A 21,735-nucleotide genomic window follows, 5' to 3' on the forward strand; every position below is an offset into this window, starting at 1 on the left:
AAAAGCCACGATGTCCATATTATTCTCATCTTCTGAGAAGTGAAATAAAAAATGCATGTATTTGATTGGCCGAGTAGCGTCACGTGATACTGCACCTTCACACTGCCGTTCGCCTCACGGCAGTGTGAAGGTGCAGCGTATTTCAGGTTTTTTATTGCGCAGCATCGCATATAATAAAGTGAAAGGCAGAGGATAAAATAAAGTTCATTCCTGTGACGGCCTTTGAATAAAGTTTTCAGCTGCGGGAAGTTTAGGAATCTTTAGTTTTATTCCTCTACGCGCATGTGAACTCATTAAATATAGTTTTACTGCTTCAGTCTAGCTGGGAACGGTTTGACCACAAAGATATTGTGGCCAATGTTGATATATATATATATATAGTAAATATATATAATATATAATATATATATATGATATATATACATATATATATACGTATATATATTATATACGTATATATACATGTACATATATACATATTTATATTAGGGCTGTGAAACGATTACAAATTTTAATCGGGTTAATCACAGATTTTTGTGGATTAATCATGATTAATCACATATTACCGATATTCTCGGTATATTTTGTGAGAACATAGAGATTTATGACAAAAGACGGATATATACATTTATACATTCTTCTCTATACAATGGTGCTGCAACTCAGCAGTTATTTAGCAGTTTTCTTCCATATGGAACATTAATACATCTTCATCCTAAACAGAATGTTTAACCCTCCTGTTACCTTTCGGGTCAATTTGACCCCATTCAATGTTTAATGTCGGTGTTCTTTGGGGTCAATTTGACCCCAGGCTGTTTTTCACTGTGTCAGACATATAAGAAATATCAACTTTTTTATTTATTTAAAGGGCTATTTAGGTAGTCAACAAACAAACATAAAGTACCTCACACTTAAACTTGGGAAGCAATATTAATTATAATAATTTTCTGGAGGTTTTAATTGCTGGGGTCAAATTGGCGCGCGAGACGGAGATCGATAAGTGTTAACGCAACGCGCAGAGACAGAAATGACATGTTGCTGTGGAGATGCGATCAACAACAGACGTTTAGTTTAATAAAAGAACAAAGACGTGCTATAGAGAACATGTCAGGGGGCGGGCCAATCTCTTTAATGTCATGCGATCTACCGACACTACGCCGCGACCGACTGGCAGGTCGCGATCGACGTGTTGAGACCCTGATCTACAGGAAGTAAAAGTCGTCACAAGGTTTCCGGAGGTGAACCTGCGGAAGGATCCATGAGAGCGGACAGAGTCAGATTTGAGTGGGTGATTGGAAGCTCATTTGCAGTGACTTTTTTTTTGGGTCGTGCGGCGCGCACACGGAGCGTGGCGCGCGCGCGAGAGAGGAGATCGATACGCAACGCAACGCGAAGAACAGAAATGACATGCTGCTGTGGACAGACGTCAAACAACATACGTTTTTTTAAAGAAAAGAGAAAGGCTATATAGAGAACATGGGGGGCGGGCCAATCTCTTTAATGTCATTGATCTACCGACACTACGCCGCGATCGACTGGCAGGTCGCGATCGACGTGTTGAGACCCTGATCTACAGGAAGTAAAAGTCGTCACAAGGTTTCCGGAGGTGAACCTGCGGAAGGATCATTACCGATGAACAGACCGTCTGCATGAGAGCGGACAGAGTTCAGGTTGAAGTGGTGGATTGGAAGCTCATTTTGCAAGTGACTTTTTTTTCGTCCCGACGACCAACAACAGACGGATTGGAAGCGCATTCTGCGCATGCGTTAAATGCGTTAAAAAAAAAACTAGTTAAACCTGTAATTGAATTAACGCGTTATTTTTCACAGCACTAATTTATATATCTATATATCTCTTTATATGTATATATATTTATGTTTATATATCTATATACATTTATATCTATATATAGAGAAAGAAAATCGAGAGCTATATGCTGTGTATATATTATATAAAATCTATATATTTTTGATTAAAACACAAATATGCTAAATAGGCTGTATATATATATAGCCTATTTTGCATATTTGTGTTTTAATCTCTATATATATATATATAAACACGTGTGTGTAAATATAGTTAGTTAACTTTATTTTTTGTTCCTTGTTCTTTTGAACTATTCAGATAAATATTATCTGGCATGTTGCGCAACAGTTCTCCCCTCTCCTGCTGATGGCTCCGTTCCTTCATAAAAATAAATCAGTTGTGGTTTCTTTCCCTGTTGGTGGTGCAGCTTCTTCTCAAAGTCCCGCCCCCTTTACTGTGGGGGCAGGACTTAATTAAATTGTCTTTAAATTTTTTATTGTCTTCCTGCACGTTTTACTGATTAAAAAGATGAACTTTATCTTGTTCATCCGCTAGTGCGTCATTATTTGTTTTAATCAAAGTTCATTATGAAAACGATCAAGGAACATGTAGTTAAGTGGAAGGAATGCTAAATAAATAAAATTTAAAGAGTATTTTAACAGAAGGATTTCACTTATTTTTTATAAATAGTCCAGTCACAGTTTTTTTTCTCCGTTTTTTTATTCGACAGTTTGAATCCGTCGAGCAGCATAACGTCGGACACCACGTCACCGCCTGATTGGCTACAGTGAGAACAACAATAGGAGAACCGGGAGGTGACTGGCCCTTTAAGTCCCAAAAAAAAAAAAAGACAATCAAGGAAAAAATAAGTGAATAACACTTTTTTTGGCTCCACTAAGCTCCTCCTCCTCCAGGTCCAGCGTCCTTTAAGTGCCAACGCAGAGCAGCGTTGAGGAGAACCGACGAGAACCTTCTAGAACACGAGCGATGACACGGAACCGGACGACGAAGCCAAAGAGACGAAGGAGATAAAGGAAATACAAAAGCATCAGGGTTTTATTTGTCGTCCATTAACGAGGGAATGACCAGCGAGCACAGGAGCACTTGTGTTTCAGAAGAGGAAGGACAGAGGAGACGAGGAAAGAAAGGAGACGAGGAGACCAACTGAAGCTTTGGTTTCACACTGAAATGACACTGAGATTTAAAAAAAATATTTTTTTTAAAAGGGGGAAACAAAGAGAAGCGTCCCCCAGTTTCCCTGAAATGTGAATAGAGTCCAAAACTCCTCCCCCTTCTCCCCCCAGACCGGGGTCTCAGTAGCGGTAGTGGTCCGGCTTGAAGGGCCCGTCCACCGGCAGACCCAGGTACTGGGCCTGCTTGTCCGTCAGCTTGGTGAGCTTCACCCCGAGCTTGTCCAGGTGGGCGGCGGCTACCTGCTCGTCCAACTAGAGAGAGAGAGAGAGAGAGAGAGAGTGAGAGAGAGAGGTTCTGTTAGATGAAGGTCCAAACGGAGCCACAGGTTATGGAGCCGCTCCTCAACCCGACAGGTTTCTGACGACATAAACCACGGCACCCGACCGACGGCTTCACGTTTCATTTTAATTCCCGACCTCCGTACGACCTCCGCTGCCTTTGATGTGACCGGTCTAGACCACTGAAGACCCCCCAGACCCCCATGTGGTTCTCAGGCTCAAGTGAATGCACTTCATGCCATGATCAGCGTTAACATAGTAAAACAGATGACATCATCGTGGTTTCTAAAGCCACCGCTTGATCTTCATCTGAAGCGCAGTGACGACGACGAGGCCGGCGGCAGCAGCGTGACGCCGTCTTTACGAAAACAAGCGCTCCCTTGGTCCCAGATGGTTATCAGGGATCCAGATCAAATCTAGCAGCTCTGAACATGCTTGGGGAGGGGGGGGTCCCTCATCTCCCCTCTGAGCCGTTATGAACACACAGCGTGACCTCTGACCTGTTTGGGCAGGAAGTAGACGCCGATGGGGTATTTGGCCGTGTTCTCCCACAACTCGATCTGAGCCAGAACCTGGAGGGGAAAGACAAAATAAAGTTTAATGAAGAGTGAACAGAAATGAGAAGCTTAAATAGTTAGTGGCACGTCTCGGGCTTTTATTGTGAAAGGTAAGAACAGACGGTGTAGATTTGTCATTGTCAAGGTTGAAAGAAACAAAGTCTTGCATCTTTGAGACCTCGCATGTTGTTGTACACTAGTGTCATTTTAGAATACGTCTATTTCACGCCACCTGATTGGTCGAGGTCTTTGTATTTTGGTTAAGTTATTATAAAATATTTTTTTAAATGTCACCATTTAAAATGTGTATTTACAAATATCCAGTTCTCACCATTTAAAATTTGTATTTTATTCATTTATATTGTAAAATATTACCCTTTTTTCACCATTTAAAATGCGCATTTTACTTAATTATATTTAAAAATATTACAAAATGTTCTCACTATTTAAAATTTGTATTTCATTAATATTTTAAAATATTCTTAAATTTTTTCACTATTTAATATTTTTATTTATTTTTGTTAATTGTTATTTTAAAATATGACAAAAATTGTTCACGTTCTTCGTGAAAGTGTACTTAAAAAATAATCTCATACAATAAAAAATATTTTAATGGAATTATAAATACGTGTTTACAATAAATAAACGGTGTGTGTGCCTTTAAGAGAACTGCTCTGTACCTGGTTGGTGAAGGAGTTGCTCATGACGAAGGACGGGTGTCCCATGGCACAGCCCAGGTTCACCAGGCGGCCCTCGGCCAGCAGGATGATGTGTTTGCCGCTCTTCATGCGATAGCGGTCGACCTGAAGAGGAAGAGGAGGAGGAAGATGAGGAAGATCGGCTCCTCTCCAGCAGCTCGGACGTCCGTCGGCCCGTCTTCAGTCTCTACCTGAGGCTTGACGTTGATCTTCAGAGCGGCGTTCTTGTTGAGCCAGCTGATGTCGATCTCGCAGTCAAAGTGTCCGATGTTACAGACGATGGCGTCGTCCTTCATGTTCTCAAAGTGACTGAAACACACACACAGTCACACACACGGTCACCATGACTACGAGAGAGAAGGTCAACGCGTGCTCCACTCACCGTCCCTGGATGATGTCCTCGCAGCCGGTGGTGGTGACGAAGATGTTTCCTTCCTTGGACGCCTCATCCATGGTGGTGACCTCATAGCCTGCAGAGCAACAAGGGGGCGGAGCTTATAGCGGAGGACCGAGAGACGCGCGGCTCTTGGAAGCGACGTCGACGTAATCGGACGCCGCCTACCCTCCATGGCCGCCTGCAGCGCGTTGATGGGGTCGATCTCCGTGACGATGACGCGGGCGCCGAAGCCGCGCAGCGCCTGGACGCAGCCTTTGCCCACGTCGCCGTACCCGGCCACCACGGCGACCTTGCCGGCGATCATGACGTCCGTGGCCCTCTTGATGCCGTCGATCAGGCTCTCCCTGCAGCCGTACAGGTTGTCGAACTTGCTCTGAGAGGACGGAGACGCGAGCGCGTTAGACGAGTTCACGCCGCGCGCCCGGAGGCGGAGCCGTGGTTTCTACGGCCGCGTACCTTCGTGACGGAGTCGTTGACGTTGATGGCGGGCATCTTCAGCTCGCCCTTCTTCATCATCTTGTACAGGTTGTGGACGCCGGTGGTCGTCTCCTCCGACACGCCGCGGATACCTGAACACACGAGGAGCGAGACGGCGTCACGACGTTCGGCATCGAGGTCTTGGATCCACGCCGAAGCTCCTCCCACAAACGGCCAGAAACCACATCACGACGCAGAATCTCTCAAGATGGCCGCTGACGAGCCCGGATGGTAAATGTGACTCTTATGTTTCTCTTGAGAATCTCAACATCGAGTATTTACAACTCTGAGAGCAGCAACAGTTTGCTGGGAGTTCAAAGTGACAAAGCGAGGCAGGACACAGGAGGCAGAAGACAGGAGGCAGGAGACAGACGTCGCCCTGTGACCAGCGGGTCCTCTAGCGCCCTCTAGTGGCCAAAACTCTTCCACACAGCTTAATTGACTGACTACACAGAGGGATTCTGGGACGTCTGGACAAAATGAGTCTGAGAAACAGTCTCAAACATAATGACCGCGGGGTAAACAAACAAACATAATGGCCGGGTGGTAAACAAACATAATGGCCGGGTGGTGACCCACCTGCCAGTAGCTTGGGGTACTTCTGGTGCACCATGTTGGTGAGGTCTCCTCCGTCGTCCAGGATCATGTTGAGCGGCTGGCCGTCCTTGAAGTAGAGCGTCTGCTCGATGCACCACACGTACTCCTCGTCCGTCTCGCCCTTCCACGCAAACACTAGGGGGGGGGGGGGGGGGTTAGTGGACTGCTTCCTGTGACGGATCACTAAACGGTTCAAAGAGTCACAACTAGGAGACATGAAACTTTCATTTCACTCTTAACCACAGAAGAACTACTAGAGTCACACTGCATGGCAAGAACACTTTTTTTATTTCTTCAAATATCAGACTTCAAGAGTTGAAGTGATGACGTTTAAATTGATGTCAGTGGAAGAAATTACTTTTCAGAACAGTGGCGACTTTAAAAACTAAAGAACTCTGGAGGCTTAATTATATCTCCGATCACACACACACGGGGAGGAGGTGGTCTGCGTTACCTGGAACGCCGGTCTTGGCGATGGCGGCCGCAGCGTGATCCTGAGTGGAGAAGATGTTGCAGCTCGACCACTGAACCTGAGAGAGAGAGAAAGAGAAGGAGAGAGAGAAAGAGAGAGAACATCAGACACACTTCCTCTTCACTAAATTAACCCGTAATGAAAGAGTTGCCTTGTGGACACTCTGCTGCCATCTAGTGGCCAGAAGCCTCCACTGCAGCTTGTGAGAAATCTTCACGAGTAAGTAAATGTAAACAAGTCGAGATGTCAGTGTTTTTGTTTTAGCCGGTGTTGTCACCGTGAAGCAGTCACTACGGTAACGGTCACGCCAACGAAGACACAACTTAAACCTAAATATCACTTTTTAGAACACAAAGAAAAAACACGCAAAAAACAAAACAAGGTATGATGGAAGACTGGAAAGAAACACTAAATTAAAGAATATCACCGCCATCAATGGGAGCTAGAGTACGTTAAGGGGGGGGGGATTCATTCTGTTGGTTCTCAGGCTGCCGGTTCCCGCAGGATGAAACCAGTCCTGGTCCGACTGATAAAACAAGATAACAGAACTCGACGGCCTTGAGGCGCAGAGATGGAGAAAAGAGAGAAAACTGAGTTTGTTCAAACGGATCAATAAACGTGAACCCTCCCCTCCTACGTGCCCTTTAGCAAGGCAGGACCTTCCAGAGGTTACCCAGGGCTCTCTGGTCCGACGACCCTCGTTGGGTCCCTCTCTCACTCGACGAGGCTCCCAAAACAAAAGGAATAGTTGATCGGCGGCCTCTTGGATTATCGATAAAGCAGCCGGCAAAATGCGGATGTCTCACCTCGGCTCCGAGGGCGGTGAGCGTCTCGATGAGCACGGCGGTCTGCAGCGTCATGTGCAGGCAGCCGGCGATGCGGGCGCCCTTCAGCGGCTTGGTCTTACCGTACATGTCCCTCATCTTCATCAGGCCGGGCATCTCGTTCTCGGCGATGTCGACGGCCTTGCGCCCCCATTCGGCCAGACTGATGTCGGCTAGGAGAGGAAGTAAGGAGGGGGAGGGGAACGGGATGTTAACTAATGACAACAAACACTCTTGCGCAATGAGTTTGGGAGCGAGGGTTCTTGGGGGAACCGTCCTCAACTGCACAACCTCGACTCCTATTTTTCTTAAGTCACTTTCTTTGCAGTCCGTGTGAAACCCTGGGGCGCTTCTGGTTTATTTACTCTGTCGCCCCCTCCCTCTCTCACTGAGCTGCTGGTCGTGTCCTTCGATGAGATCAAACTCACCCTACAGACTAAAAGAAGCGTACACACGCACACACACACACACCGCAGGTAAACAGGCTGAACGTAACGCTGTTATGTGAGATTATAACCAGATATAGTCCCGACACGAGAGAAAAGCCTCCTCGGTAAAGGGGACGCTGCAGGCGACCCATGATGCAACAACCAAAGTCCATCCTCCAACACACACCAAACCGGTGCGGGCCTGAATGACCAGCCGGAGACAGGATGAGGTCAACAGGTCCACACTGAGGGCGAAAGGAAAATGCCAATCGGCTGAATCCCCACCCCCCCCCGTGAGTCATTGTGCAGTCCTGCAGCGACGTTGGCATCAGGCGTGCATTGAGGTCCAAATCCCGTCTAAAGCCGGCAGCATTCGTCTCCTTTGTGTCGACAGTTCAAAGGAGAACGAAAATTGAAGTTCACGGACGTTTTTGCTGAATTCAAATCGCAGCTTTGAGTGCAAAACCTTACTTTAAAAAGAAGTTATGCATGGTGCGAGTGGAACACACTGAAATGGCATAAATCAGTTACAATTTCCCAAAAATATATATATGTAATTGACTTGTAATGTGCATCAATTAACTCGTCAGGACTCGACGGAACACAGAACAGTTGCAGGTAGTTTGTGGAGGATGTTTGCACTTTGCCCTCCAGCTATCTCTGAGGGGAACATTGCGCAACTCCTAACCAGCTAGTTTGGTGGACAGGGTTTGAACAGTTGACCAACAACTGCAGTTGAAATTTATATATTTTAGATGCATACCATGATTTTTAACCCAAATTCAGTTTGTTCTTTATTTCTATATTTTAATTTCACAAAGAAACGCTTGAATTTCCTGTTATTTTTCCCTTTGTACCTTCATTAAGACTAATTTCCCTCTTTTTAATGTGTCATTTTGCATTTACTAAGCCTAATTTATCCCTCTTTGTGCGTTTCCTTTATATTCATTAAGCCTCATTTGTACATTTCCTTTACATTTATTAAGCCTAATTTCCCTCGTCTATAGTTTTACTTAAAATGTATCAAACGTAATCTTTCCCTTTTAATTAATAATCTACAAAACAACTTGTAATCTAAGACATTGGGCCTTCAAAGCTGCTCCACGTGTAGTCGCAGCATTACTACACACTGTGCAGCTCTTCCGGCTGCTTCTGTCACTCGTCTAAAAAAAATAAAAAATGGCGGCGGGGCATCATGGGAAATGTAGTTTAAAAACAGATCGGTTCAAAGGGAGACACGCCTCAGGCGCCACTAATAAACTACAACACCCAGACGTCGCGCGCGTCGTCCCTTGTTTGGAGCCACGCTCGGTGCCGTTACATGTCGATTCATTCTCAAATTTAACAACATGTACAAGCGGGAAACTAAAATTAATAAACAAATATTCAAACGAGAATGTACATAAACAACGTAAATAGAAAAAACATCAATAAACGATCGAACTCCTGGTACATTGCCGTCGTTGACTGTTAGCTTAAACCCGGCAGCTACAAGAGCCGTTAGAAACCATGCCATAAACTTCCCAGCATGCTCCTCGCCTTAAAAAAGGTCTCGCGTGTAAACGGTTAATAAACGCGAGACATCTTTTGACTCTTACCAACTTTGTAGGTAAATTTCTCAGACATGGTTGCTGTTTCTCAGGTGTTTTTCTGGCAGGTTGTCGGAGCGCAGCGGAGCCGAGGAGAGGCGGAGAGAGGAGAGAGGAGAGAGGAGAGAGGAGGGAGGAGGGAAGGCCGGACACACGACGGCTCGCGTTTTATCCGCGAGGGCCAACGTTCAAACTCGTTCACACGGCGAGGGGCGGGTCCAAATGCGGACGGGCTCTGGATTCCCATTGGCTGAGGTAGCTCCCGCCCCGCGTACGAGCGATTCGATTGGTTAACGGTTGACATGAGCCAGCCAGCCAATGACAAGCTGAGGCGTAGGGGGCGTTTCTAGAACAAGTTTTGACTGGCCCGAATGGCGTGGACCTTGGCTTTTTGCCCCCCTACTTGGCAAATATGTTACATTATAAATATACTATCATATTCTGGGGTTGAATAGTAATGTATTGTAAGTTACACAAACACATACTGTAAAGTTATTACCTGTACCAACATACACGTTGTCTTTAAAATGAACTATAATGTTAAAACACACAGCAAGTGAATGTGCACTGAAACTGGGCAATGGGTCAACATAACATAACGCAACGTGTTTGCATTGGGCAGTGGTGGAAGGCGTATTCAGAGGCTTTAAAGTACTAAGAATAAACAAGTAAAGTACTCCCCATCAAGTATAAGTACTGCATTCAAAAACATCATTATATTTAATAGAGCTATCGTATTTTTCTTACTGTTTTTAGCTTTTAATTTGCTTTTCTGCTCACTCCTGTGCACCTGCTGCTGTAATCCTGCAATTTCCCCACTGCGGGACTAATGAAGGATTATCTAATCTTATCTTAAATATGTGAGTATTTTCAACAACATGTAAAAAGTATGAAAAGTGAACTATACTCCTTATGGAGACAAATGGCAGGAAGTGTTTTACAATAATATTGTAATTAAGTTAAGAAGATACTTTTTCTTTTTGCACGGCACCTGTCATACATTGGGGCGCAGCAATAAATGGTGAGATAGCAAAGATAAACATTAAAAAAGATATACATTGTGCTGTTGCTCAATCTCCACTCTGACCCCGTTCTTTGCCCCAGAATCTCTAATAATGACTAAAGTGAAGGAATCTAAATGTTTTTTCGATAATTATCGTCAAATGCACACAGAAAAAAATATAAAATATGAAGTTTTTTGAGTTCACGCTAGCATTATTATTAATATGTTAAAATACTGCAAACAAAGGACGTGTGTATTTATTTATTATCGTCTATTGTGAGTCTTCTCGCATTAAGAGGCCCAACAATGACGGACGAGAAGAATCAGAGATGCTTTTCAACCTCTATGAATAATTTAACTGTTTTTAATGCAGCGTAACGTTTGCACCACAGATATATAAAGACACGTTTCCTCGTTGTGAGGATGGAGCCCGGAGAAGAGCGAGAGGGGAAGCCTCCAGTTAAAAAGAGCCGAGCTCAGCATTCTGGTAGAAACACGAAATATATACCGCGGCTAATTTTAGGGGCCGGTTTCAAAGCGTCTTCGCTCAGGACCACCGCGGACTCGGTTCCCCCTATCGGGTCTCAGGTACCGCACCCACTTCACCTTCTTCAATGATGTTTTTCAGATTTTTTTAAACTCTTAAAACGTTTTTCCGTTTTCTTTCTTGTGCTTATGAATATTTAAACAATATGATTATTCCTATTTTTTTTAAACGTTACAACTTTTATTTTTTTTAAATAAAACTGCATACAAGTTTTAAAATGAAGGGAGCATTAAAGTCATGTCCACAATGTAAAATATACCAATTTGCACACGACAATATTTTTCAAATAAATAAATACATATTTTTCAAATAAATATGTATTTTTTAATAAACATTTTGATTGTTAAATAAAATTAATAAAATATATTTTTTAATATTTTTAATAAAAATTAATTCAATGATATATATATTTTGTATCTATATTTGTTTGTATATATATGTCATCAGCACCAACGTTACATCTTCATGAGATTAGGAACATCACTGTTGACTCAGCGGTTCTCAAAATGGCGACGCTGCTAGAAGCTAACGGCGCACGGATGGGCGAACACACGCCGCGGCAACGACCGCGGAAAATACCTCTTAATATTTTAAGTGAGATTTTGAACTGCGTGACGGACGACTTCAGTGTAGATTAATACAAAACGGCCTCTTTGGAGCTCTAGACGTCAACGTTTTTCGACATTAGCATCAAGCTAACGGAGAAACATGTTGCGTGTTTGTTTGTTTTAGAAGTTGCAAAAAGTTTGTTGAACCGGTTGCACTGAGAGATATTTGATGTTCTAGGTAAACAGGAACTAAAACTATTTGCATATGCAAGTTTATGTTCAACAGCGTGTACTATAAAACTAAAATAACTATAAAATAAGCACAACTTTCATCCCTCCACATCATTTAATTCTTTTATTTTAAAGATTTACAGTCTTTTACAGTCTCAACCCCCTCTTCCGTTATGTTCCGGACCGGCCCCCCCAAAACCAGGACAGGACGTCGAGGCGAAGAGCACGAGTTGACGCCGGTTCCGCACGACAGGCGAGCAAAATGGAGAGAATAAAATAATAATCCAGCTCACGGTCTCCATGTTCACACGAGGTCACTGCGTCAAACACACGATTATTAGAATATAACGGAGGATTTTCGCTGTTCAACCAGACGGACAAGGCGCTGGAGGTGTCAGGTACGTGCAATTCGTAACTGAGGAACGAGGCGTTTGCGATGCGCCCTCTGGTGGCCGTTTTGGAAGTTCACAACCCGCAACAACAAAAAACAAAAAGAAACGGTGGGGAATCTCAGAGCTACGGTATCGAAGAGGATCGACTTCCCTCAGTCAGAAAAATAAATAAATAATAGTAGAGACGATGAAGATGTATTATTTATTTAATTCTGGATTCGTTTTTTTCATTTTTAATTTCTTATTATTTTGATATTTCTCGACAAAAAAAATATATTTTCAGTTTTACAAAATAAAAATAATCACGCATGCATCGTTTTACAAAAGTTTGTACCCAGCTCACAAAAGAAAGGATTAAGCCAAGAGAAAATATATTTCATAATGTTGTAAATGTAATTTTGATGAAATAATAATAAGTCATACAAGTAAAAACGTGATGAGAAAGCCCTTTTCATCCACCCCTCTGGTCGTGGAGGAACGCCTCGAGTCAGAGATCCTCTCCTCTTCCGTCATCAGTAGGTTTTAGTTTGACAGCGAGTCATTTCTATGATTATTTTCGCCGCTGCTGAGATCTCAGCGTAGACGGGGCAGAAGAAAAAAGGGCTGAGTCATGACGTCTTCACGGTCCTCCCAGAAGAAGAAGAAGAAGAAGCCTTGTCCTGTTCCCCCCCCCCTAGAAGTACACACCCTCCATGCAGCCGTTCCCCTCGGCCTCTCCGGCTGCTCTCTGCACCTTTGGGTGCACGGCCCTTCGTACCGTGACGTGAATCGAGAGGGGAGGAGCCTGGCTTTTTGTTTCCTCCTTCCTACGAGTGCGTACTTCAGGGGGCGTGGCAGATATTGCGTGGGGCTTCTCGGAGGCGGAGCAGCATGCTAGCAGCGAGCTCGGCGGCGGCGGCCCAGAGTCCCGGTTGTCGGTTTCCGGATGCGGCGGCCCGGAGAGAGGGGGCGGGGCCTCAGCTGGCTAGCCGGGGGAAGGGGGAGGGGGCGGGGGGCGAGCTAGCTCAGTTAGCCGCCGCCCAGGCCTCGAGGTCCGCCATGTCGTCCTCGTCTTCCTCCTCCTTCTTCTTGGCTGAAGGAACAACATGAATAAAACACTTAGAGACGTCTTATGATGTCGTGGCTTCTGCGTGGGAGTTATTTATAGTTTTATTGTTATTTATAGTTTTATTTGCTCGGGCAACGTTTCATACCCGGTCGAGACGGGAGTGACGTGGACGGCACGCTGGGGAGGGGCACGTCCTCCGCTCCTTGGATCTCCAGAAGGTTTTTGTCCAGCTCCTCCTGCTCCAGCTCCTCCAGCTCAGCCATGAGATCATCCTGAACACACACACACACACACACACATAAGTAACACCACAGAAGAAGAACTTTTTTTAACTAGAGGCTAATGTCTTTGATCTGAATTTAGAGTTTTCTACATTTCATTCTAACACCAGTAGCTGCATCTGATGAAGTTATAGAGACACTGAACGCATCCCGGGACATCCGTTGTAGTGGCCACAACGTGTAACTACAACTTCAAGAGGTAACTTTATCTTAAATCAACTTCCTAAGACCCAATAATAAAAAGCATAACCCTCATTTAGATCAATAGGCACTAGAGAGTTATAAAACTATCGAGTCAGCAAGCCCAGACCGAGCAGTTGGGAGGCGGGGCTAAAGGACACGCTCGCTCCACCCTCACGAGTTCAGCACATTTAGGTGATGTGAACGTTGTTCTTGGCTCCGCCTCCAACGGCATATTACGACTCTTTACGCACGGCGCTTCCTGGTCGGGCAGACCTCTGAAACGCCATTCAACTTGCAGCCCCGCCCCCCCCCCAAGGCCCCGATAGTGCCAGGGTAGAACCGCGGCGCCGCGTACGACCCCCACGCTCTCTCACCTCGTCGAACTCGTCTCCGAAACCGATCGGTCTCGAGATGACGTCCGAGATTTCTTGGGCGACTTCCTGTTGCTCCGTGATGTCCGCCATCAGGTCGTCCACTTTGTCGATGTCCCTGTGAGAGAGAGAGAGAGAAAATGTGAGCGCTAAAAACCAACGACGGACCGCGAGAGGCGAGACCGCGAGGAGAGAAGTCGCCCAAAAGGACCCCAGAGAGCGGGCGTCTTATTGTTCCTCTCACATGTTTTCGTGGGCGGCCTTCATGGCCTTGGCGGCGTAGCCCATGTTCTTGAGCACCTCCGTGTTGGTGTTGGCGTTCTCCAGCGCCTCCCTCTGGAACTCGATGGTGGACAGCGTCCCGTCGATCTGCGCCAGCTGCTTCTCGTAGCGCTTTTTCCTCTTCAGGGCCTGAAGGGCCGCTGGGCGGGAGGAGGGCGAGAGAGAGAGAGAGAGACGGCGGTCAGAGAGAGAGGCTGCGTCCGCGCGGCGAGGACTCGTGTCACGTGACCGTCACGCCGCTGGGCGCGTGTGGAGACAGGAAGCAGATTATTACCTTCGCATTGAAAATGCAGTTGGTTATGTTTTGATCGCTGTGTATTTATTTATTTGTATGCGTGTTACTCGCATAACTCAAAAAGTATTAAACCAAATCGCATGAAATTTGGTGGGATGATTGGTTATTATCCGGGGAGCATTTGATTAGATTTTGGGATCGATCGGGTCAAAGGTCAAGAAAAGGTCAACATATTCTTTTTACCATAGCACGGTAAATTTCTATCCAATTGGCAACTAATGCCAACACGTTGATAATTCAATGCCCCATCGTGTGATATGTGAAGGTATGCGCTCTACCGACTGCCCGTTCTCGTTATTATTATTACGAGGATCGGTTTAGGACCAGAGATTTATTTTTCTTGGACCGACGACGAACGTCCAGCTGTCGCCGAGTCGCGCGATCGGAGGGAAGGACACGCGGCCTCAGTCGTCACCATGACAACGGACCGGCGGCCTCGTTTCACTAAAAGGTGAGTTTGCAGGAGAGTACAAATTCATGAGGGCCCTTTAAGGAAAGGGGCGGAGCCCTGGTGACAGCGGCGGCGGGTTAAAGGGCACCAGGAAGTAGAGGTAGATACACGTGTGGGGAAGAGAAATAAACGGCCACGGCCAAAAGGAAATACTCGACTCGTCATTCTTTCCGCACACCTACAAGTTAGTGATATAAGTGTGTGTGTGTGTGTGTGTGTGTGTGTGTGTGTGTGTGTGTGTGTGTGTGTGTGTGTGGTCCTGCTCCTCTGAGCAGAGACACAGCCTTTGTCCCACATTGAGCTCGGCTGCTAATCGGATTAAATCCCGCCTGAGCCTCACCTGGATGACGCTCCACTGGAATGAGGAACACCTGCCGGCTCGACTGGGAGGACGAGCGCTCGCTGGTTTTAACGACAGCTGGTTAAGTACGTCTGTCGCCTTGGGAAGAAAAACTAATTTACAGTTATTCTGACAATACCGCTTCTCCTCACTAGGGCCGCGGGGCGCTGGAGCCGATCCCAGCTGACAGGGCGAAGGCAGAGACACCTGGACAGGTCAGAGGTCACAGCTCCTCAAACGCTCGTCTAGTTCATCATTTAATGACAGTTACCTGGAAGTTGCTATTAAACTAAATGACTAACGTTACATCATTCACTCATCTACTCATCCACTCATCTACTCATCCACTCATTCACTCATCTACTCATTCACTCATCTACTCATTCACTCATTTACTCATCCACTCATTTACTAATCTACTCATCCACTAATCTACTCATCCACTAATCTACTCATTCACTCATCTACTCATTCACTCATCTACTCATTCACTCATCTACTCATCCACTAATCTACTCATCCACTAATCTACTCATCCACTAATCTACTCATCCACTAATCTACTCATTCACTCATCTACTCATCCACTCATCTACTCATCTACTCATTTACTCATCTACTCATCTACTCATTCACTCATTTACTCATCCACTCATTTACTCATCCACTCATCCACTAATCTACTCATCCACTAATCTACTCATCCACTAATCTACTCATCCACTAATCTACTCATCCACTAATCTACTCATCCACTAATCTACTCATTCACTCATCTACTCATTCACTCATCTACTCATTCACTCATCTACTCATTCACTCATCTACTCATTCACTCATCTACTCATCCACTCATCTACTCATCCACTAATCTACTCATCCACTAATTACATTACTAATCTACTCATTCACTCATCTACTCATCCACTCATCCACTCATCTACTCATTCACTCATCTACTCATCTACTCATCTACTCATCTACTCATTCACTCATCTACTCATTCACTCATCTACTCATCCACTCATTTACTCATCCACTCATTTACTAATCTACTCATCCACTAATCTACTCATCCACTAATCTACTCATCCACTAATCTACTCATCCACTAATCTACTCATTCACTCATCTACTCATTCACTCATCTACTCATTCACTCATCTACTCATCCACTAATCTACTCATCTACTCATCTACTCATCTACTCATCTACTCATCTACTCATCTACTCATCTACTCATCTACTCATCTACTCATTCACTCATCTACTCATTCACTCATCTACTCATTCACTCATCTACTCATCTACTCATCTACTCATTGATACTGCTCTACTTTTATTTGACTTCCCATTCTCGGCATCTCTGGGAAGCTTCGCCTCTTTTGTCTGAACCGTGAAAGGGAATTCCTCTCAGCTGACGAAGAACGAGTCATGTGAGTGGAGGGAGGAGGAGGAGGGTGAAGATGAGAGAGGAAGGTGAAGATGAGGGAGGAGGGTGAAGATGAGGGAGGAGGAGGGTGAAGATGAGGGCGGAGGAGGAAGATGAGGGAGGTTAAGATGAGGGCGGAGGAGGAAGATGAGGGAGGAAGGTGAAGATGAAGGAGGTTAAGATGAGGAGGGTGAAGATGAGGGAGGAGGGTGAAGATGAGGAAGGTGAAGATGAGGGAGGTTAAGATGAGGAGGATGAAGACGAGGAGGGTGAAGATGAGAGAGGAGGGTGAAGATGAGGGAGGAAGGTGAAGATGAGGAAAGAGGGTGAAGATGAGAAGATGAACTCATGAACCCTCAGGACATCCAGCCACTCAGGACATCTAGCCACCTTGAGGTCAGGCGCAGCATTGACTTCAGGTCCGTCGCCTCCATGACAATCGGATGAACAGCTGGAAACCACGAGTCCGACCAGAACTCTTGTTCACGGACGGTTTGAATACAGGAACACACACCTACACACCCACACACACACACACACACACACACACTTCAATCAACCTGCAGCGGCCGTCGTCCACCAGGAGCCAGACAGCAGCTGACAGCTCCAGTTTCATCAGATTATATTATATTCCTGGACCTCTAACATCTTTACGCAGATCCTGATCTGATTATCTCAGCTTCAGACCCCGTGTTGACGCTCAGGTCACTTTGACCCCCGTTGTCTCTGTTGTCTCTATTGTCTCTGTTGTCTCTATTGTCTGTCGTCTCTGTCGTCTCTGTCGTCTCTGTTGTCTCTATTGTCTGTCGTCTCTATTGTCTGTCATCTGTTGTCTCTATTGTCTCTGTCGTCTCTATTGTCTGTCGTCTGTCATCTCTGTTGTCTCTATTGTCTGTCGTCTCTATTGTCTCTGTCGTCTCTCTTGTCTGTCGTCTCTATTGTCTCTCTTGTCTGTCGTCTCTATTGTCTCTATAGTCTCTGTCGTCTCTATTGTCTCTGTCGTCTCTATTGTCTCTGTCGTCTCTATCGTCTCTATCGTCTCTGTCGTCTCTGTTGTCTCTGTCGTCTCTGTTGTCTGTCGTCTCTGTTGTCTCTATTGTCTGTCGTCTCTATTGTCTCTCTGTCGTCTCTCTTGTCTGTCGTCTCTATTGTCTCTATAGTCTCTGTCGTCTCTATTGTCTCTGTCGTCTCTATTGTCTCTGTCGTCTCTATCGTCTCTGTCGTCTCTGTTGTCTCTGTCGTCTCTGTTGTCTGTCGTCTCTGTTGTCTCTATTGTCTGTCGTCTCTGTTGTCTCTGTTGTCTCTATTGTCTCTATAGTCTGTCGTCTCTGTTGTCTCTGTCGTCTGTCGTCTCTGTCGTCTCTGTCGTCTCTGTTGTCCTGAAGAGGTCTCATTTCATTTCTATTAGCTGCATCCCTCCAGGTCACATCATGAACTCCTCCGGCAGCTTTCTGACCAGAAAAAAAGGATTTTAGACGATAGTTTGTAAAACACAAACCATCGTTGTGTTAACTTCTGTTAAATAACCATTTTTCTCGCCACGATGTGATTCTTCAGTCGTTTTCGCGACCGCGTTAACTTCCTCCAGCTCGGAGGGGGCGTGTTCTCGTCTTAAGGCCGTCACGAAATTAAAAGAAGGACGAGAAGTAAAACGCCAAGAAGTTACACCCGAGAGAGCCATCGCGCTCATGAGGGGCGCGTTTGTCAAAGGGCGTTGATGAGTTGTGCGTGTCGTCTTTCATTTCCCGTCAGGATGAAGCTGGAAGTCGAGCTTTCGGAGTCGGAGGCCGGAGCGTTAATGAAAGACTCCTCCCTCTCACAGCCGGCGGCGCTCAGAGGGCTGCGTGTTTGCGGCGGCGTGTCAACACAGGTGTGTCACTGCAGCTGCTTCGGTCAAAGACATCTTAGAAACCGGATTATCATGCAGGGTATTCCTCCTGAAAGGCTTAAATTAAAGCTGAATAACGGTAAAACTACTTTTGCACCTTGGATTTAATCCAACCTGACAAATAGTTAACGAGAATGGGCACTCGGTAGAGCGCATACCTTCACATATCACAAGAATGGGCATTGAATTATGAACATGTTGGCACTAGTTGCCAGTTGGATAGAAATTGACCTTGCTCTGGTAAAAAGAAGATTTTGACCTTTTCATGACCTTGACCTTTGACCCGATCGATCCCAAAATCTAATCAAATGGTCCCCGGATAATAACCAATCATCCCACCAAATTTCATGCGATTCGGTTTAATACTTTTTGAGTTATGCGAGTAACACGCATACAAATAAATAAATACACGGCGATCAAAACATAACCTTCCGCATTTTCAATGCGAAGGTAATAATATTATTATAGATTATGCAATTACACACACACACACAGGAGCCGGCTGTTTGCAAACGTGTGTTTTTGCGCACATTTAAATGTCATGCAAACGGAGGAAGGGGGGGGTGACTCCAGCCGGTTGTCCCGGGGACTCTCACTGGATGAAGCGTCGCTTCGGTTAAACTGAACCGACCGGTTCAGTCGACCGCCGCCAGCTCGTTCAGCTGTTCAGCTTCATAGAGAAGATACGCTGCACATACGTGTGTTTCCATGAGACATGCAGGCAGCGAGGACCAGATGCATGTGTTCATAATGCACCAAAACCAGGCGCACAGCCGATCCGTGGATGTGACGGAGACACTCAGGATGCTGCGTTGTTCCTTTAGTATTTTTACTAAAGGTGGTCAACGTGTTTCAGGTCCTTGTATCTCATATCAGACCCGACTGAAGGCCGCTTTCCAGGGAGAAGAACACCCAGCCTGCCCCGTGGAGCATTGTTCTCGTCTATTGTTCGGTTAAGGTCGAGAAGATTATTGATGTAATTATACAGGGTTCTTACACATTCTGACCAATGGATCTCCTGGACTTTAAACCAAATGTCGATGACCAAACTGAAATCTCGGTAAAACATGAACAATTTAGAACATTGTGCGTATTGAGAGCGTACGCCGGCTTATATTTTGAGCGTCTTTCTTTAAATAACACATTAATTATTTCAAACTCCGCATGAATGAACATGTGATTATAACACATTTCCATGACTTTTCCAAAACTTTTATGATTTACGTTTTTTCCAGGACTGGAAATGACCATTTTACAATTCCATGACTTTTCCAGGTTTTCCATGACCCTACGAACCCTGATTATAACTGTCTAGAGTTGGTAAATGACTCGTTCCTCTTCTAAAGAGCGCTGTGAACAAAACAAGTCGTCCGGGCCTCGCCCCGTGACTCACTTTTCCTCCACAGGTAGAAGATAAGAAATATTACCAAAGATGACGTCATTCTGACATTTTATAACGGCACATAAACACATAAAAGCCTCGAAGGCAGTTTTTGCTTCCTGCCATTTTTGTTTGTGTCACTCCCAGAATGGAGAAGTAAACGTTCATATTCAGGTGGTTAGAAGGTCTTTAGTGGATTTTAAGAAGCTTCTTTTTTATAAAAACTAAAATCGAACATAAAAATAATACACACATGAGAATAACCATCTATGTGTCACACATGTAGAGTAGAGTAGTATACATTAAATCATGAACATGTGATATTATTCACACATGAAATATACCGTGTTATTAAAAGCACGTGGTAGGCCACGGTTTAAAACTATTTTGGGCTCGTTGTCAGTGAACTTGAAACCCGTTGGAGTTAATTTAACAACGAAGCAACGTTTCTAGGTTCACAACTACTATTTTTTAGCTCCTTTATGCTTTAAACTGTTTCTTTCTAGAAGTTTTATTCAACAGCATCAGTGTCCTTCGTATAGATTATATTATTTAAATCCCCCTGGGGTAGAGACCTATATATAAAAAAAGGTTTAACATTTTTTTTTGAGTCAGGCGACCGTGTTGTCCGACTTGTAGTCAGGCAGTTCGTCGGCCACCTACTTCCCGGTTCCGGCCTAACTCACGAACTTAAAGTGTCGGGTTTATTAACCCGTCACAAGCGACAAACTTCGCGTGTGTGTGTGAGTGAGATGGGGGGCTCGCGTCTCTCCTCACCTCGTTTGTTTTTCGTGCCGTTCTTCTTCGCCGTCACGAGCTCCGTGTCGATTTTCTTTTCCAAAAAATCCTGTTTCTTGGCCAACATCTCCTCTGTCTCCCGGAGTTTCTGGATGGCCTCCTGGGGTGTCGGCCCCTTCCCTCCCTTTCCCCCGCCGCCGCCGAACAACTTACCGAACAGCGACATGTCGGTGTTTAACGGGAAACCGACGACGCGCGCGCTCGTGTGTGTAACTTTGTGGACACGGACCCGGGAAACCGCCCTGTTGCCTCGCTACGTCTCTCTACCTCGCGCGCGCTCTCTCTCTCGACCGTCGTCGCGAGCCGCAGGGCTTCTGCCGCTCCGCTGTTGTTGTTTTTTTGTGTGTGTCTCTACTTCCGGTCTTTTCCAGAAACGGGCCTCGTGATGTCATGACGTCAGAGCGGTTACGTGACTGGCGCGAGGGAAGCGTCGTCATACTCTGAGGGGAATTTCACAGATGACAAGGCAGTGTTTAATATATATATATATATATACACGTTCACAATCATCTTCTTTTTCCATTTCTTCCTTCTTCTTTCTTTTCTTCCTTTTCTTCTTTCTTCTTCTTCCTTATCTTCTTCTAATTGGTTCCTTCTTCTTCTTCTTCATATTAATTAGTGTTAATATTAAATTCAGTATATTTAGTATGGACCATAATCACAAATTAAATTGATCTTGCAGATCCTAATTAATCAAATTTGACTTTACACACTTTCATTTTTACACTTTCATTTTAATTTAATTTTCTTTTCCTTTATTATTTAAATTCTAGAATGTAATGGTCCCTGCAATTGAATTCAATTTAATTTTATATTTGTAAACAATGTTGTTGCTGCTGCATCAAAAAGATTTCCCCCTGGGGATGAATAAAGTAACATTTAATTTAATCTATTCCATCTGTTTTGAGTCAAATTTGATTTATATTAATATAATAATATTACACGA

At 44.9% G+C, this 21,735-nt stretch overlaps 2 protein-coding genes across 2 annotated transcripts; both read right to left on the reverse strand.

Moving 5' to 3' along the window:
• Positions 1-2,835: 2,835 nt before the first annotated feature.
• On the reverse strand, positions 2,836-9,484 carry ahcy (adenosylhomocysteinase). The gene is made up of 11 exons (XM_056438192.1): positions 9,327-9,484; positions 7,283-7,473; positions 6,459-6,534; positions 5,987-6,139; positions 5,387-5,499; positions 5,096-5,303; positions 4,916-5,003; positions 4,725-4,842; positions 4,516-4,638; positions 3,779-3,850; positions 2,836-3,251 (listed from the first exon to the last, which is right to left on the reverse strand). Exons 1-11 carry the CDS (start codon positions 9,352-9,354, stop codon positions 3,120-3,122), a joined length of 1,302 nt encoding a protein of 433 aa, XP_056294167.1. The 5' UTR covers positions 9,355-9,484; the 3' UTR covers positions 2,836-3,119.
• Positions 9,485-11,756: 2,272 nt separating this feature from the next.
• chmp4ba (charged multivesicular body protein 4Ba) lies at positions 11,757-21,081 on the reverse strand. Its single transcript, XM_056438070.1, has 5 exons — positions 20,769-21,081; positions 14,166-14,343; positions 13,925-14,039; positions 13,232-13,358; positions 11,757-13,110 (listed from the first exon to the last, which is right to left on the reverse strand). The coding sequence occupies exons 1-5, from the start codon at positions 20,953-20,955 to the stop codon at positions 13,043-13,045; spliced, it is 675 nt and encodes a 224-aa protein (XP_056294045.1). The 5' UTR covers positions 20,956-21,081; the 3' UTR covers positions 11,757-13,042.
• Positions 21,082-21,735: the final 654 nt, after the last annotated feature.

This window comes from Pseudoliparis swirei, chromosome 18, assembly GCF_029220125.1.
Source record: "Pseudoliparis swirei isolate HS2019 ecotype Mariana Trench chromosome 18, NWPU_hadal_v1, whole genome shotgun sequence".
Lineage (NCBI taxonomy): Eukaryota > Metazoa > Chordata > Actinopteri > Perciformes > Liparidae > Pseudoliparis > Pseudoliparis swirei.

What these genes read in the sequence shown, in the direction of transcription:
- ahcy (XM_056438192.1), bottom strand. Translation starts at nt 9,354, where the DNA reads ATGTCTGAGAAATTTACCTACAAAGTTG. An exon ending in CGCCAAGACCGGCGTTCCAG is followed by an intron (nt 6,140 to 6,458) that starts GTAACGCAGACC and finishes CCCCCCCCCTAG; the next exon opens with TGTTTGCGTGGAAGGGCGAG. An exon ending in GTACCCCAAGCTACTGGCAG is followed by an intron (nt 5,500 to 5,986) that starts GTGGGTCACCAC and finishes TCGTGTGTTCAG; the next exon opens with GTATCCGCGGCGTGTCGGAG.
- chmp4ba (XM_056438070.1), bottom strand. Translation starts at nt 20,955, where the DNA reads ATGTCGCTGTTCGGTAAGTTGTTCGGCGGCGGCGGGGGAAAGGGAGGG. An exon ending in TCGGAGACGAGTTCGACGAG is followed by an intron (nt 13,359 to 13,924) that starts GTGAGAGAGCGT and finishes GTGTGTGTTCAG; the next exon opens with GATGATCTCATGGCTGAGCT. An exon ending in GTCACTCCCGTCTCGACCGG is followed by an intron (nt 13,111 to 13,231) that starts GTATGAAACGTT and finishes TTGTTCCTTCAG; the next exon opens with CCAAGAAGAAGGAGGAGGAA.